The following is a 17746-nucleotide window of genomic DNA, read 5'->3' as shown; positions in this document are numbered from 1 at the left end:
GCGCAGTGGACTAAGCGTTAGTCTATTGTACTTTCTCAATGTAGACATTTGGAAGGCATCGGATGAGTTGTGGATCTTAACCCGACCCCGGATTTAAAATTCTTATTAATAAAAAGGACTAACCTAGATGCAATAGGGAAATGATCAATGTCACAGTTGCTAACAATAAATTTCTTGCTAGGATCATCAAAAAGTTTGATTCCGGTTTATAACATTAGTAGTATTGACATACTGTCACCAAACTTGCTGCATAGCAGTCTTATATAAATAACTTTGAATTGTATCGCTGTTACTAAAAATAGGGAGAAAAATTTCTGTTCAGCAATTCTAATGGAACTTTGTGTGTAGGTAGCTTAACAAGACAGCAAGTTTGTGTATTGTTTTTGTAACTAGTAGGGTCAAGATCACTGTAAAGCCAATTTCAGTGTTACTTGAAACAGAAAATGTCCGAAAAAGAAAAACAAAAACATGGTTTTCCGGAAATTTCCACGCCTCTTGTTGAAGAATTTTATCTCCATCTGATAAAATGGTTTGGCATGGAGGAAATAGAATTTCAGCAAAAATGGTTATCTTTTTTTTTGGACAAAAATTCAACTAGGGTGACATAATATCTTTAAAAATTGTTTCGTGCATTTGTATTTTAGGCGTATTATAAATAGATCGTAGTGCAAAAAAATCACTCTAGTTTTTCGGCGATCAAACAGAGTTAACATAAGACGGTGTCATTGTGATATGGTGTTAAATCAACTGATTTTCAAAATCATATTATGTTTTTGCATTTAGACAGTTGTAGCTTACATTCCAGTTTCAAAATCTTTAGGGTTACTGTTTAATTATCCTCTTTCTAATAGAGAAATTATTCTCAATTATTTTGTTGATGGGATTTTTTTATATTCTTTCACACTCATCATTTCCACATTGCGCAGTGAGACCTCAAACACATTATTTACGAAGACGTACGTATTTCTCATTGACCGGATTATTCTCAATAACAGTTCGCTGTCGGCAATAGTTGTAAATCCAAAATGTCGTTAACATCGCATTTTATCGCTTGGAAAAGAGATTATTTCTTTAATTTATTGAGTCAGTGAACTTTAATAAGCAGCGTGTGAAAGAAAAACCTAATATCTGTACTTTTGCTATTTCCGTTTTGTCGTTGTGTTTCTACTATATTTCTTATAATTTGCTGGTTATATATCAAAGACAAGTTCTGATATACAAGACGTCATAACAAATATGTATAAAACCGCTCTTGTAGTGTAGAATACTTCCATTTTAAAATTTCACCAAATTGACTTGCGGGAGGTCGGTGGTTCTACCTAGGTGCCCGCCCGTGCCTTAGATATTGCTCAGAGAGCACCTGAGGTTTCCTTTAACTGAAAAAAGCTGGAAAGTCGCTTTATGAACTATAACTATATCGATCGAACAAGATAAAAACTTCTACAAACGTCGTAACTTTCCAAGCAGACGGACGCTACAAGTATTTCTTTGTTAAATATTTAGAACATTTGTAATTTCAAAAATAGCAGTTACTTGATATTTTAAGGTAGTTCTGTACCTAAGTAAGGATAGTTTTTTCTACAATGTAGAATTTGATTAATATACTTATAAAATCTGGCAAACCGCAAGTAAAAAAATAAACAAAGTCCTTGCTATCTTGATTTGAACAAATTGGACCTCACGCAAGTTTTCATAATGGGATCAAACTTTTGCTGACTTTTTTGCAAAGCAAAAAGAATTGTTTCTACAATGTAGTTTTAAGTATGTAACCTGTCCAATATTTTAATATGATGCTTTTTCTTGGTAAGTAAATTTGCTTACGGGTTGAGATTTATTCATAACATGAATTTCGTTCCAGGCTTTACACTACGTTATCAGGCTAAATGACGTTTTACAATCCAGTCTATCAAACGTGCAGAACTACCTGAAAAAAAAAAAGAAAAAGAAAAGTAACTCACTGAAAACCCATTTGCTAATGTTGCATCAACTATAAAACAATTACATAGTGTATCTAGTAAATCTGTTCTTACTGAAAATTCAACATGACTGTTGGAAAAATTAATTACAATCACGCAAGAAATAATGTTTTTACGGACCTAAATACAGCTGTCATTTATAAAATTAATGATGGTGCATTGATACCTAAAGTGATAAACACTACTGTTCTATTTATGGTTAATTTCAGCTTAAGTAAGCTATCTTGTTTTTTAAATTATCTTGAAACAAATATTACAGGAATCTACGAAAAAATCTATTGATACAATTATGTAAAATTTAACTTGCTTTAATGCTTGTGGAATGAGCATATCATTTATTGACAGCTAAGTGTTCGCTAGCGCTGTCATTAATTAACGTGGACACTTTATGTACATTTATTCTCTGTATCATTGTACTGTATGCCGGCCGAAAAACAGAAGTTCAGTTAAATTTGTAATAAGATCCTTGGAGAATGCAGACAAATAAAACACAAGAATCTATCGTCCTATTTTAAAGCATAAACTATTTTAGAATTACATATTGCTGCTTGAATCATAACTTGTGATGGCAGACAGAGAGACCCATGCCATTACATCGAACGTTTTTTTCTGTTTGTTTGTTTTTATCGTGAAACAGTGTTTTTTTATTACTTAATTTTCTCTTGTAAATACTTGTATATCCGTCATCTATAGTTTATCATCGAGTTTATATGATGTTATTTTTGTGTTCGTTTTTTTTTCTATCTACAGCTTAAGGGAAGGAGAGTCTCTAATTAAATTTTGTCAGAACTTCTTGTCCGACCCTTTTGCCCTTTGATTATGTATGTTGAAATTTGTTATTGTAATTGTTAATATCAAAGAGTAATGAAATATGATTAAGTCAATCAAATAACTTTGTGTCTATATCTAATCTTTTTGTAAATGTTTTTTTCACATCATAGTGGTTTGTAATACAATGAACCCGTGTAACGGTCAGGTCAGAGGATAGTTAAATGTGTCATATGGTATTGCTCTTTTTGTACGGGTAATTTTTCGTTTATAATACTTCTCACGAATATATTTTAACTTGATATAATTATCTATCACAACATTGCAGAATCTCTTCTTTATCAAGTCAACGAGGGTAAAGAATTTGGATATTTATTTTTTGGCCATGGTATCCTTAACTCAAAGAACTACTGAATTATTTTCATTATTGCGATGTGCGATGTTGAGAATCATTTGTCTTTATTTAAGTTGCAAAGATTTGTTTAGTACTCATTTTCTTATTTTACTTTTGATTAAGTATTTATCACAGTTACTGGATTCCATCAGCAATGTCAAGGTCATTGGGACAAGTTTTGTTTTTTGGAATGAACTTTCTTTAAGGCCATACCAAATTGATATGTCGTTCGTCGGAACTACCGCATCAATAATTTCATTCCCGAGAAAAAAAAATAAAAATCACCCGCCCGCACGTACATAAAAATCTCCGAAAAAAAATTTTTTTTCCCGATTACGCGGTCCGGAATAATAACGGCAAAGCAGGTTTTATCGCTTTTTTAATGCGTCAAAGTGATATTGATCGGATTTCATGCATCCGTAATACATGTTACTGATGACCAAAACTCAAAAAGTCAGGAATTATGGTGTTGTTCATCATTTGTTTTAAATCTGGAGTGTCTGTGCTAGTGCCACACATGGCCTTCGATGTGTCGGTAGGTAATGAAGTAGGCACGTTCTACTTTTGTTCAATACAGTGAAAGGAACGAATCACGACTTGTAAGACGTGCACGGGGATGCAGTTAAAAATATTTGGAAATATTGTTCAGATATAGTTTTCAAACCATTTGTTATCAGTTGTTTAATTCAGTATGTTATATCTAGAGCCCAAAGCTGAGGCCGACTACTATCTTAAAAAAATGTTTGTTCACAGATCCTGACCGACCTATCACATTGTCTAGGCCAAATCTTTTTGAACTTAACTTCTTTAGTACAGCAGTCAGATATTCTATCGAAACGCATTTAGTCAATTTAAAAACTGTTTAGCTTTTCAAATAAGTAGTGTAGATATAAAATATGTCCTTTTGTAACCCCAATTTTGCCTGTTTGTCTATTACTTGGCTGTGAATTGATAGAACGAAAAAAAAACTGGAAAAAAACAGACCTCCCCAACTCTAAATTTCTAGTTCAGTCAAAGCAAAACAAACAACACTTTAAGGGTGGCCATATAACACTTTAAGGGTGACCATATTGGGATCATTCTTTGTCAGTCTTGTTATCATTTTTGCCTGAAATGAATCTCCACCACAAAAACATAAGCTAGCCGGATCTGTTAAGAAATTATTCCAAAGGGATTCGAGCAATGTCGAAGCATCTGTATGACCAACTCTGTTTGGTCTCACTGGTCAATTGGTTTGTTACTTCCCTTCACCTCTATGGGTTGGAGTTCCACTAGGGGCACAAAGTTGTTCATGTGCCTAAGCCATCTAACTGTGCTTCAGAAGAAATGTTATTCCACACATGTGCCTGTTTTGTCTTAAATAGGCAGGCCTTCAGATTAATGTAGAAAAATCAAAATTAAAGATAAGACACTCATCCCTTAAGAATTATAACTAAAAAAAAAGTGATTCAGTGAGGTTTGGCAAGAATTTATTTGCAAAATCATTCATGTAGTCTTTAAAACATAATAGAAAAGCTATATACTGTGTTACCCACACTGTAAATGTTTGATTTCTGTGTTATTTCTAAAGAAATGTTAACTTCATGTATAATCATAACCGCCTCCTCAAGGGTCCAAGCTGGGAAAAAAAAAGCCCGCTCGCTCCATGTAAAATCTACCCGCCTCTGAAAAAATCAAAATTGAGAAAAAAAAATAGAATAAAAATTTCGCTCGCCCGCTCCAATTTTTTTTGAAAATTTTCCGAAGAACTATTAATCAGTTTGGTATGGCCTAACGGGCGATATTTTGTCTCTTTTTTTCTTCAGCTGCAGATATCACTTGGATATTGAACTGTTTTGATACGGCTGGTAACTTAGAGTTTTGAAGAGCTCATTAATACTGTTCATAATTATACTTTAATATTTTTTCAGAGACCCCAACAGGTCACCAGGGTCCTTGTTTTTAGATGAGTGGCCATTATTCAATAACGTCACTCGCAAACATTTAATCCTGCGACCGGAGCTTATAAATCGGCTGGATAAATCTTTAGCAGTTGGTCATGGGTCGAGAGCAAAGGAATGCTCATTCTGGAAGGACTATCTACCAAACCTTGTCGTCAGAACAGGTATTGTGCATGAATTTAATAAAATTGTGAACTGCATTTTACATCAGTTTTCCTACATATAACTATTTAAACATTTAACAGTGTGTTTTGAACAAAGCTAATTATTTGTTAGACCAGGTATTAGGCATGGTTTTGCAAATGTAGAACTGTATTTTGCATCAAGTACCTTTTACAGTTCCTCCAGAAACATTTTACAGTATGCTTGAACCATGCTAATCAGTTATTTATGCACTTGCTATGTTGTGTCAGTGCCACCTGTCTTCTGGAAAAATCGAAAAACATTTGTTATTGCTTGTAATTTCACTTTTCTGCTAATATATTTAGCATGAAGTTGCTCCATATATACAGAACTAATAAGTGTTTAGAGACTTCTCATAAATCTTATTTATGTGCATCAGCTAATCAGTTCAAAATATATTTTTCAGTATTGGCATTGATGCAATACTATCTGTTTCATGTCCACTGAAAGTAACATTTTCAGTATTCAAATGTTGACGCATGGTACTGTTAGAAATGCTAGGTGTCGTATTAAGAAAAATGGTGAAGTCTGAACTATGAATGCAACCATGGATAAAGCCTGTTTTGTCGAGACGTACTCTTAATCCGGATGACATTAAATGTAAGATGTTGAAGCTTGAAGTATCATGACATACAATTAATGTCACAATTATAGCGGGAAAGTCTGGCATAGATTGATAGAATGGCGCTGGTTCTGTGCATTGCACGTGACCCACTTTTCTTTTAATGAATCAATAATGGAAGCGTGGTGTATCAACGGAAACTGCGACGAATAGCAGATATTTATTTCAGTCACATTTGCTTAGTCCAAGTCTTAAAGAATCATTTTTTCTTGGCCACTTAATTCGATCGAAATATGTAAATTCTTTTCGATAATTTTTACAATGAACTTAATCAGCTTTGGGACAGGCTTATCAAACGCAGATTAGTTGCAGTACTCTTAAAGAATTGTGACTGACTTTGTGTTTAAAACAGGCATGTTACAAAATTTTGAATTAAAAAAAAAGAAAAGAAAAAAAGGGAAACGGGCAAACATTTAACATTTTCGAGATAAAAATGTGAATGAAATCTATTAACATTTAGGTAAAAAGATCCATAATTCGCCATACATTCTTATTGACAGCATTGGCAATTGCAATTTCACTAAAAGGAAAATCAAACAAAAGTCATAAAAAGAACACTTAATAGCCCCTCTAATGTAATTTAGACTATAATTTCCTGTTAGTTCTATTTACAGAATTTTTAAAAATGTAATCAATGGAAAAGAGTCCAAGAAATAAATGTTATACTTTAAGATGAAATAGGATTTACGAAGTACATCTACATATAGAATTGAAGGAAACGGTCATTGCAGAATGCCAAATAAAATGGTGACAGGACATTCGTACAAACAGCCGAGACTTTTACTTTGTGTTGCTTATCAATACTATTGTTTCTTGTTTCTATCTAATGTGACCATTGTATCATGTAAATTTGATACGCATTGTTCCACTTCTTTTCGCGCTGTCCGGTAAAGAGCAGTAACCTGTTCATATTTGCATGTATCTCAACTCAACGTATCACAAGTGTCTCTGATCAACGGAAACAACCTACGATATTTGAGCCGCGGCATGAGAAAACCAACGTAGTGGGTTTTCGACCAGCATGGATCCAGACCAGCCTGCGCATCCGCGCAGCCTGGTCAGGATCCATGCTGTTCGCTAACAGTTTCTCTAATTGCAAGGGGCTTTGAAAGCGAACAGCATGGATCCTGACCAGACTGTTCTCATGGCGCGGCTTATTTGTGTTTTCTTGCCTACTAACAGCATCTTAGAATGTGTTTGCAGTGTTATAAATTGAAGATAACTTGATGAAGTATTTTTCTAACAGATTGCATCTTGGCGTGATTTAATTCTGTAGCTGTAGAAAGCGGTAAGTTTATGTTAATACTCCTCTCGTTCATGTAATTTGTTCAAGGTTGCATCAATAATTGATATTTCACTTTAACTATATAATAAACAGTTGATTTGCTACCCAGGTAAAGAAATCAAGTAATCACTTTCTTCTATTCTCCCTAAAGAATTATTTTTTATTAAGAACTTAAAACTAGAAAGCAGCATCATGAACATTTTCTGATAATCCTACCAGAGTTGTTTGAAAGATATTTTGATATATAGCTGTTTTTGCAGATAGTTATTTTTAATCAGATGCATTCATGTTCATGCGAGAGTGCTATGAAAAAAAATATATATATTAACATATATGAAAATTTAATAAAGCCATATAACTTTTATATGACTTATCGGATAAGTGTATACAGCACAAAGATAAACACTTACAAAATGATATCATTTTAAAGGTTTAAGACATACCTTTTTTTATTGATGCACTATTCTGAACAGCTTTAATAAAGATATGAGGTTTGTATAAAGAAAAAACAACCTTCGTATCCAAATATTTCTGGACATATTGAAAATGTGATTTTTATTTTTTGAATTAAGAAAGTGATAATATAGGATTTTAGTTACATGATTAAAAAAATACGGATACATGGGTACGTTTTTCTTATGGAATTATGTTGTAGACATACTGTGTGAAAAGCATCACTTACTATAATTCAAACCAGTTGTACGTTATTGCATAATTTGCTTCTTATTTATGAACCTATGATTCTAATTTCATAAAACATGTTTTTATTCCTCTTTCAGCTGATATGTCAGAAATGGAAGTGGAATGGAAACTTCAATTCAATGAGTGGAGCACAAAATACATAGTGGAATGGAAGCAACAGTTTGACAGCTTTTTGTTGGACCATGGTTTATCAAAAAATCGAAACTGTCCGACACCCTAAAAAAATAACAAAAATACCTCGGATTTACCACATAGCTCGTTCTTTTGCGGAATAATAATGCGCCCCATAAGTCACGCAATAATTCCGCTGGAGAACTATTTTTCATGATATGAATCATATATCCTAAATTATGTCATAGAGGTCTTTATGTACAATGGAAGGAGATCTACATTTTAAAACAATCGCTAAAAACCATGAATTAAACATGTATACTACTGCTGCGTTTCAATAAACATGACATGTCAAATCTTCTACAATTTTCATAGATCTTTGTCAAGTTCAGTATAAACTACCGTTAACTCAGAAGTTGATATTTGATGATTTTGATGATTTTACGTAGGTCATATATTTGTAGACACTGATTCTCAAATACAGGTCAGAATGTGTGGTTTGTAGACACTGATTCTCAAAAACAGGTCAAATTGTGTGGTTCGCGAAACAATGCTAGAAAAGATGATAAAGCTTCAAGTATTTTTTGTATAAAATGTGCATCTTTTATTTGATATTATCAGAAGAGAAGTGATGATTGTTGCTGCAAGTAATGTATTTTGTAAGGATATCTCTGCCGTTTGATAACAAAGGTGATATGAGTTTTGAATTTTTGGATTTTTATGAAAATTTGTTTGTCACAATTACATTTTATCATTTAAACTTTGTGTTCTTCATCACTGAATACAATTTTCATGACTTTTGTTTAACATGTTTATTGTATTCTCGCGAAATTAGGTTTATTTGGGTACAAAGGGTGGCAAAAACTTTTGCAATAGATAAAAATAAATAGCAATAAATACATATGTACAAAACATATTTGAAATGCACATGAATATGTAATTATTTCTATATTACTTTCAGTCACAGTGTCTGACATTAGTTTGTAAAGAACTGCATTTTGAGCGCTGCTAATCAGGTCATTGCTCCACCGAATGCATGATTTAGAAATGTCTACGAACTTCCGGTTTTAGAATATATAATATTGGTTCTTATATTGTACAACTCCTTTTAATTGGTGAACCGTGTTGTTGTACTTATAAAATAGACTGGCCTGGTTTATAGGTTGGCCAGGGCTACGATATGTATTGTATTTTGCCATCGAAATATTTCTATAAAATGCTTCTTCCCCTTCTGTTTGGATCCGTCTATGTTTACAGACACGTTTGTTTATTCTATGGACTGTAGTTTTGTAATTATGTGATGAGGAATATGTTTATATGTCTATCAAAGAAAAAAATGTGATAAAACTACTTGTTAGTTGTGTTGAAATAAGTCGAAAGAATGGCATGTATACATAAATTTTGAATATGCATTCTTTGCTTCGATCATGTGCTGTCTCTATACACGTAAGCGTTGGCGTAAAATCTGGATTCTAATAGCTAAAATACCGGTATTTAATTTGAGAAAATTCGGTTTTCTTCTGAAATAAAACGATTTGTTATGTTTGAAAATGTTGCTGTTTCGAAACGTAGATCACTGACTCGACATTTGAACGAGGAAAATTTTGAACGATAAACAATCAGAAATTATTTATAATTAAGTAAAAATAGAAATGTACATAATTATATATCATATACCATTTAAGTCTTTCTAGCATAAACACAGTTATGCGTTACTTGCCTCATGTGTATGACACTGAGGGGGTAAAATCTGGTTCAAACTGTTGACAAGAAATGAAAAAGACATTATTTGTTCGTTCTGTTTATACCATTTTAACAGTATAATGCATAAGGTGCATATACATTATATTCTAGTCGTAAAATATGTAGGTTGAAATGTACCGAGGATTGCTTCTTATGCCAAACAATAGTGTTTATGTACTGATACGATAAACTTGGTGGCAGGATAGCGTTTACTATGATGAAAGAGATCTAACTATGACAATAATGAACAGAGAGAGAGCGATTTCACTAAGACAGAGGTTACTACGCAAACAGTGAGTGCACTATAACAACGAGATAACTATAAAAACGAGGTTATAAAAATAGCGATTTTACTATGACAACAGCGACCGGAGACCTTACTATGATATCAGTGATATACGTGATTTCACCACGACAGAGGCGACAACGAGTATCACAACTGTGCGAGTAACGACTGACAGCTATGAAAAACAGCGAGATTAATATATAACAGCAACGATTTTACCGTCAACAACGAGTTAGCTGTGAAAAAATATCAGCGATTTTACTGTGTGTTGGTGTGTGACCAGCGAGTTTACTAAAATTAGATATAAAAGCCACCAAATATAGTGAACGAAGTTTGAAAGTTTTAATATAACAACAGTCAATTTTCTTCTTGCGTTGTATTTTTCCAAGCGTACATCGCTTATGAGTAGACAAAAGTAGGTAAAATCCAATACCTCATATATTACTTGCTTCGTCCATATATGTACCGATGTTTTGTCTACTCAGTTATAACGAGAGAGCATTAGTTCATTTATCATACATGTCATGTCAGCATATATTTTCGTCAATACACCGTGCGTTTCTGATGTCTCCAAAAATTCCCATTCAGACATGATGTAATTTGTTGTTCAGTATAGCAACACAAAGTCGGTGAAAATCAAATTTAAGTAGTTTGTTCAAACTCACAATAGATACCGTTGTTAGAATTTCCGCTAATTTCAATTTTGCGAACCAAATCTATTGATTCTTTTTGTTTAGATATACATGTATTTACAGTAAAATATCTTATAACGGAATGAAATTGTTTCTTATTGAAGTTTCTATATACAATTTATATCACTGCAACACACTCGACCAAACAAACCTTAAATAAAAGTGTTAACTTAACGGTAATGTTCATGTTGTAGTAGATGGAGTTCCGTATTCTCATGTTGTATGTTTTACATGTAATTTAATTGTAAAATTATGTAAAACGTATAATGAAAATATGAAAATAAATATTTAAACAAACTGGTGTTTACGTTTAACTTTATGTTACAAATTGTATGACACACAAGATACTGTACCAGTTCTTATTTCAAAATTGATCTTATACCTTCAAACAAAGAGCAGCCGGTATAAATACTCATTTTACGAATCATTGTCGGATAACCAAGATTGCATTATTCCGCTACAACTTTATTTTTGTCCCACATAATGCATGTTTACACATATAATATAAAATGTTTCAAAAACGTAATGCAAGAAATATTTAGATCATAAACAATCTAAAGGTAAAACTGCTTATTCACAAGTTATTATGAATAATAATTGCTAAACCAAATGTTTTACATCTCAGTCAGGGGTAAATGCAGTACAAGGAAAAACATAACAGGCGGAATAGAATATTTTTGGTTCATAGGGGAATATAGGACGCAGATGAATTGAGTAGACATATCACAGTGGATCTTATTGCTTTTTGGGGGGGTATAGATAAACTAAAGATTCAACAGAAGAAGCCGCGTTTTCTAAGTACGCAATCATACTGACACCCCTTTAGCTCTCTTGATGACTTCCTAACTTAAATCGTACATGATAATCTCAGAAGCCATCTTGGCTTTTTCATATATATAATTATATACATTCATTTATAATTGTAAACATTTTAATATTCATTTATTTTTGCTATACTATATTTTAGTGGAATAGCAGATATGTATAAAGATATAGTAAAATTAAATTAAATATCCCAGTGTGAAATGGTATGAAAGGATACGAGATACAATTACATCTTTAAAATACTAGAAATAGAATTATGCTTTAACTATTGAAAGAGGTCGCAACAAAAGATATGTTAAGATAAATGCAGTTGCCCGCTTCTTTCATCGCCAAAAGCCTCCCTACCTGACTTAGACGAAACATAATGTGTTTCGTACATAGCAAAATGACATATTATCTTAAAATGACATATTATCGCCATTCTTTGACACATATTCATTTCAGACGTGGTAGTAGACTTTGATAAGCAACCTGCTTTGACCCGAACAAATTTGCACGCTATCTCTCGGAATCACCGCTAATCACAACATGTGTTCAAACAAATTATTCCATCAGGCAGGCTGGCAGGCTAATAAAATCGTAATTTTGTAATAATGTGCTATCACTATGGCAGATTAAGCAATAAAAATCAGAACAAAAACATGTTACAAAAATTTTCTATCACACATTGGTACTTTAGTCAACTGTTTAATCACGACGGTTCTGTTTGTGGTTCACAGTTCCGCTGCCAGGAAGAACCTGATATTAACATGACGTTTTGTCTATTTTGGCAGTATGAAAATGTAGGGGACTCGCATACAGATACCATAACAAGAATAGTAAGATGCTTTCCACGTCATGGAAAAAGTCATATGACTTAAATACGAATATGGTTAAAGAAACATATGAACAATTTAATTATCACGTTCCAAGGATTTAATCACACTAGTCATTTTCAAATTCAATATAATTATGCTTTTGGCATTGTTATATATGACATTGAGATGTTTTTAAAAACGGCAGGTAGGCTGCTCAAAACTATATTTCATTACAGAATAGTTTCCTGGTCTGAAAATGTATCAAACTGCATTAAAGCTCGTATAGGGTATATTTCGCCGAATCTGAAAGGCAGGAGCATTTCTTCTACAAATGTCATTCTCGCTAAAAAGAGGTCATCATTTGATTCCGGGATACCCTGGTGGATAAGAATCATAAAATCCGACATATGCACTGTTTACATGATATCGATCGCATTAAGATAAAAGTGACCCCAAAATAGATCTACCTTTTCTGTTTTCCTTTTTGCTATTAAATCAATCAAGAACAGGCAGTTAGTTTTGTACTGAGATAAGCTTGGCATACTTTCGTTCAATCTTTTAATGTTTTGATCACGCTTGCTTGTCGGTTGTTTTTCTGGAATATATTCAAGGAAAAATACGTTTGATGAATTTGTTATAGCCGCTTTGAACAGAAAATTAACTTTGGTAAACAGACCGCTTAGGTCAATGTCAGTAATATATATAAAGTATCTAAACCTTAAAACTAGTTAGCTAGAAAGGAAAGCTGGGATTACATTTTATCAAAATTGTAACATCGACGTTTCCTGTGTTTTGTGTTTCTCTTTCAGTTTCAAAAATGTTTTCTAGTTTTTTTTGTTCGACTTTGACTACGATAATTGGTATGATTGGTTTTTTTGTGTTTTTTTTTTGTTTTAAATAATTGGTATGATTGTTTTGTTTTTGGTTTAAAACAAAAGAAAAAGATGCCAGTAGTCTGAGACGTCCTTTCTAGATTTGCGAAACATGTACCACGTTAATTTCAGGTCTTCTACGCAAAAATAAGTTTGCTTGAATTTACATCTGCTATCCAGACACATAAAAGTGAGTTTGATATCAGAGCGAGTGTGGTAAATCCCAAAGGAAGGGAGAATCTGAAACCTAAATTGAAGTTTAAAGTCAAATAAATTTGAAATAAGGTGATCAGCAAAGTATGCTTACTACCTAAATATGTTTATTAAGCTTTAGTTCAGGAGAACAAATCAACATTCTCTTAGGGTACTGAGGCTTAATTAAGTTGGCAAAATATCAGTAAAACGAAAGGATAACTATGCCATCGTTGATTGGACAGAAAACAAGATAAAAGAAGACATATGCCACTATGACAGCCTGTCTGATGTAACTGGGTGTGGCATTTTCAGACTTTGGTACGATGTACTCTGGACCTGGGATGAATAAAAGACTGAGTAAAATCCTAGGAATACATTAACCTTTACCCTGCTATATTTCTAAAATGGACTGGTCTGTCATTATTCAGTTTGGGCAATACCATTTATTATTCGAAGTAATGTTTACTGAAAATGTACTGTCTGAATAGCGAACTATGCAGACCATGATCAGCCTGGTCTACACTTGTCGCAAAGATATCACTTGCCGCCAGCAGGTTAAAGGTTAAGTATGGCTTACACAAGGTCGCCTGCACCACTTTCTTGGCACTGGACTCGCTTTTTTCAAAATAAAGTCATTGATTTAGCCGGTAAAGTTAAAATCATTTCAAATTTAAAAATATGCGTTTCAGTGATTAATCTACAGCTACGTCTAGCTATCTTTCACGGGCTTAATGATAAACACAGCTACAAGAAAGCAAGGTGTAAATGTTAATTACACATTTCCAAAGGTAAAAAAAACAACAACAATTAATAAGATGTACAGAACAACTTCTAAATTGTTATGAACAGTTCATAAACTGTAAGCGTAGGTCTGCTGCAGACAAATTACAAATCTGTACAGTGCTAAGAGGAAATCCATTACATGCTTCAGTCACTTTACAGCATGCAGAGATAGGTAAAACTCACACAAACACAGTGAACAACCAACTGTCCTATGGGAAAACTTATACTAAAAGATTGTACAATTACGCTATATACACACATTCAAGTGTATTGTTTAAGCATTTTACATGTGTGCTTTATAATTTTGTTTCTTTACTTTTTCAGAGGAATACGACCACGAGTGCGACGAAATTATCGATGAGCCCATTTCCGGGACCCAAGCAGCAAAACCACTGCCACATGTAACAAGTCTGGTGACACTGCTTGCCTTCGCTTTGTCTTAGCAATAAACATGTACAGAGCTTGTTGTATAATCTTCAGCAAAATGATTATAGAAAACCAAAGCGAGATACAATACAGGAGACGCGTAGTTAATGAATGAATATACATGTATTTATATCGTCATGGAACAACTTGCGTAAAATACTCTTTTTCTTAACGTCATTTGAATGCAACGTTGCCACAGTCACTTCGTACTTTTGTGGGAATATACTGTTTTACATCGAAATAAATTCAAAACAAGAAATACATTTTCATAAACAGAAAGATGCAACATATTTCTATCTATCTCTATCTATGATTACTGCCTCACGCCTCTTGCGAGTATTATGGGCAGGGTGCACGCCGGGTGTTAGTGAAGATAAAAGTAAAACTGGAAGAAGACTTCCAGGCATAGTAAGAATATAAGACATAAAACATTTGAATGATCATACTAATTGGTATTTTCAAGTATATATTAAGATTTGAAGCCCTGTTGTGATGGGAGTTTTTGTTTTAATAGATTTGAAATAATGTTTAAAGAGTAAATGGTAAATTACTACACCTAAATGCCAAGACAATAATTAATTTGCAGATGAATTATATGAAAATTTGTGCGGTATAGCAATAACCTTTCTTTTGTAATCGTTATTCAACTCCTCCATTGCTTCATACATTATTTTATCATCTATTCCACATATCACTGAAAAGAAACCTGACTTGATGTGGTAGATAATTTGGATAAAAAATATTTCTTCGAACAGCACTGATGTAAAAGGAGGGGCAACTCTAAAGAGTGTGTTGTCATTGTTGAAAATGGGTACTACATGTTGGCAAAAAACTCATTTTGTATATTCTTCCAAATTGCCTTTCTCAACATTTGGTGAAAGATGCGTTTTTGGTTGTCTGTGTTTTGGTCATCTCAACATTTTTATCTGCATCACTAGTGTATTAAGCAATACACAGTGTAGTCTTATTGTTGAATTAATGTGTTTAAAATTATTCATCACTGAACAATTTCTTGTTGTGTGACGAATCCTCAACTAATATTATGTGCATATGTGCATATTTATATGATACACAACTTAAACTTACTGATTGTATGGTATAAATTCTTGTCTTTTGACTGTGAGCGTGTTGCACATAGTTATACATTGACTTGTTTAAAGTAAAACAAGAGGATTGCCAGGTATCAGAAATTAAGTGTTTGAAGGTAAGCTATTTCATTACACATCAATTCATTGCGCTCATACTTTCTTTCCATATTTTTCTGAAAAACGCTCTTCATGTTTTTGAAAATGTTAACAGTTTTAATTCCTTCCATACATTGTCAGAATGTGATCTTTTTTGACTTTTGCAAAATTTTATTCAATAAATAATGTTTTAGATGACAGCGTGTACATAATGCAAGAAGTCCATTTTTACACTAGCTTTCTATGCGATCAGTTCTTTGGTTATGTTATGTACTGAAAGTGTACACACTTTGATATCGTACACATTTTGGCAACACATCGCATTTTACACAATATGTGTTATATGTACCACGCATGTTTGACATCATTCATAATTTTTTTAGTTTGTTTTCATTGGATTTTAAGTCTCACTGACACATTTTTTAGTCGAATGGAGACTTCCTAGCTTTCAGTGGTGGCAGAAGTCCCGATGTGTCCTGCAAGGCAATATTTCGGAACGGACACGTACCTAGTTAGAACCCCGACCTAACTGATCCAACTACCGCGTTGCACTTTATAATCCATTAACTAAACAAGATGTTATCCGCTTTGTTTTTATTTTTGCAAGCAATATGTTATTTAAACAATGCAGTTGTTTTTGTTATGTTTTATGTATATAACCACGTGATCTTGATTCAATATTTTGATATTCAGGAAATATTAAAATCTTTTTTTACTATTACATGTGGGAGAACATATTGCAAATTTAAGTCCCTGCTATCTCATTAGGTTCATAGTTATTTGCTAGGGTAGCAGATTGGTAGATAGGCCTATTTTGGATCTGCTGTTTTTAATGTAACAGTCGTTGTGCAAACCGTCTGTATCCTTGTACAATGGACAAACCCACATTGGGTGCACTGTATTGTATGTCATATTTGAAAACAAATTACATTGAAATTTAGACAGCTGTAACTGTATGAATGGAATTATTGTAAACTAACATTAAACAAGTGTCTGATTTAGATTGGTGCATTTGTCTTCGTAGACAAACACGTACTTGATAATAATACCATTTTGCAAGCATTTTTGTCTGCTCTAACCAGATTTATTATGTAGGGGCACCTTAGGGACAATGGTAATGTGTTTATTAGTATATAATCATAAATGTTAGTAGTATTTCATATCGTTCTGATTGCTGTAATTTGATTTAAACTTGGATGTTTTATTATTGTTACTCTTTGTTAATTATTATACTGCATATACTATTATCCATTTGTAATAGGTAAATAGAAATAAACATTTCTTAAAATTGTTTTAATGACTTTTGACTACCGATTTTGTAAATAGTTAGATCATACCCTGCAATCATAGTCACCCAGCAGCCTATCAACGTGGACTTACATATAATTCCTGACCTGACATTTTACCTGCGGGCCGGTTGCTGCATTTGTATTGGGCTGGGGGTTTTGCACCAAATGGCTGTTACAAGGACATGCACATTTATCACCTACTCGAGTTACTGGTTGATAAAGGACTTTGTAGCTTTATTTTGCCGGACATTAATTACACACCATTCTTATATATTGAGGGATGAGAATAATGAAAAAGGGATTTTTGAATTTGAAGATTTCTTTTATACTATGAATTCTTTCGCCAAAAATAGTTTCCTAAATGCTGTAAGGTAGTCAAAATACATTTATTTTATGCCAGTTTAATCAAATTTAGTACCTATTATACGAGTATGCATATAGATCTACTTTGGATTTTGCATTTTCGGATGAAAAAATGTTTTAAATAAACATAGTTCAAATGTATAAAATAACTGTAATGACAAAATGCAGTTTAGAATAGTTACTTGATATAATTTTCGATCTGATCCGTTTGTCACGTATTTCCGCGACCCCGATCTTCTGATAATTGTAGTCATTTTAATAAATTATTTCTTGGAAGAAATCTTTTAAAGTGAATAAAGCGTTTCAGAAA

General features: G+C 33.0%; 1 protein-coding gene across 13 annotated transcripts in view; it reads left to right on the top strand.

Moving 5' to 3' along the window:
- LOC123554864 (acetylcholinesterase-like) overlaps positions 1-17077 on the top strand; it is a 183351-nt gene extending 166274 nt beyond the window's left edge. For 12 of the 13 annotated variants that reach the window (XM_053547635.1, XM_053547637.1, XM_053547634.1 and 9 more), the window contains 2 exons: positions 5049-5242; positions 7948-10999. In XM_053547635.1, coding sequence (XP_053403610.1) covers positions 5049-5242; positions 7948-8090 — 337 coding nt within the window. In that variant the 3' untranslated portion in view covers positions 8091-10999. Of the gene's footprint in view, positions 1-5048; positions 5243-7947; positions 11000-14498 lie in introns of those variants that run through there. The other variant, XM_045345237.2, reaches the window with a different exon arrangement.
- Positions 17078-17746: the final 669 nt, after the last annotated feature.

This window comes from Mercenaria mercenaria, chromosome 7 (genome assembly GCF_021730395.1).
Source record: "Mercenaria mercenaria strain notata chromosome 7, MADL_Memer_1, whole genome shotgun sequence".
Taxonomy (NCBI): Eukaryota; Metazoa; Mollusca; class Bivalvia; order Venerida; family Veneridae; genus Mercenaria; species Mercenaria mercenaria.
Note: the sequence above shows the minus strand (reverse complement) of the source record. Positions and strands in the feature narration are given on the sequence as shown.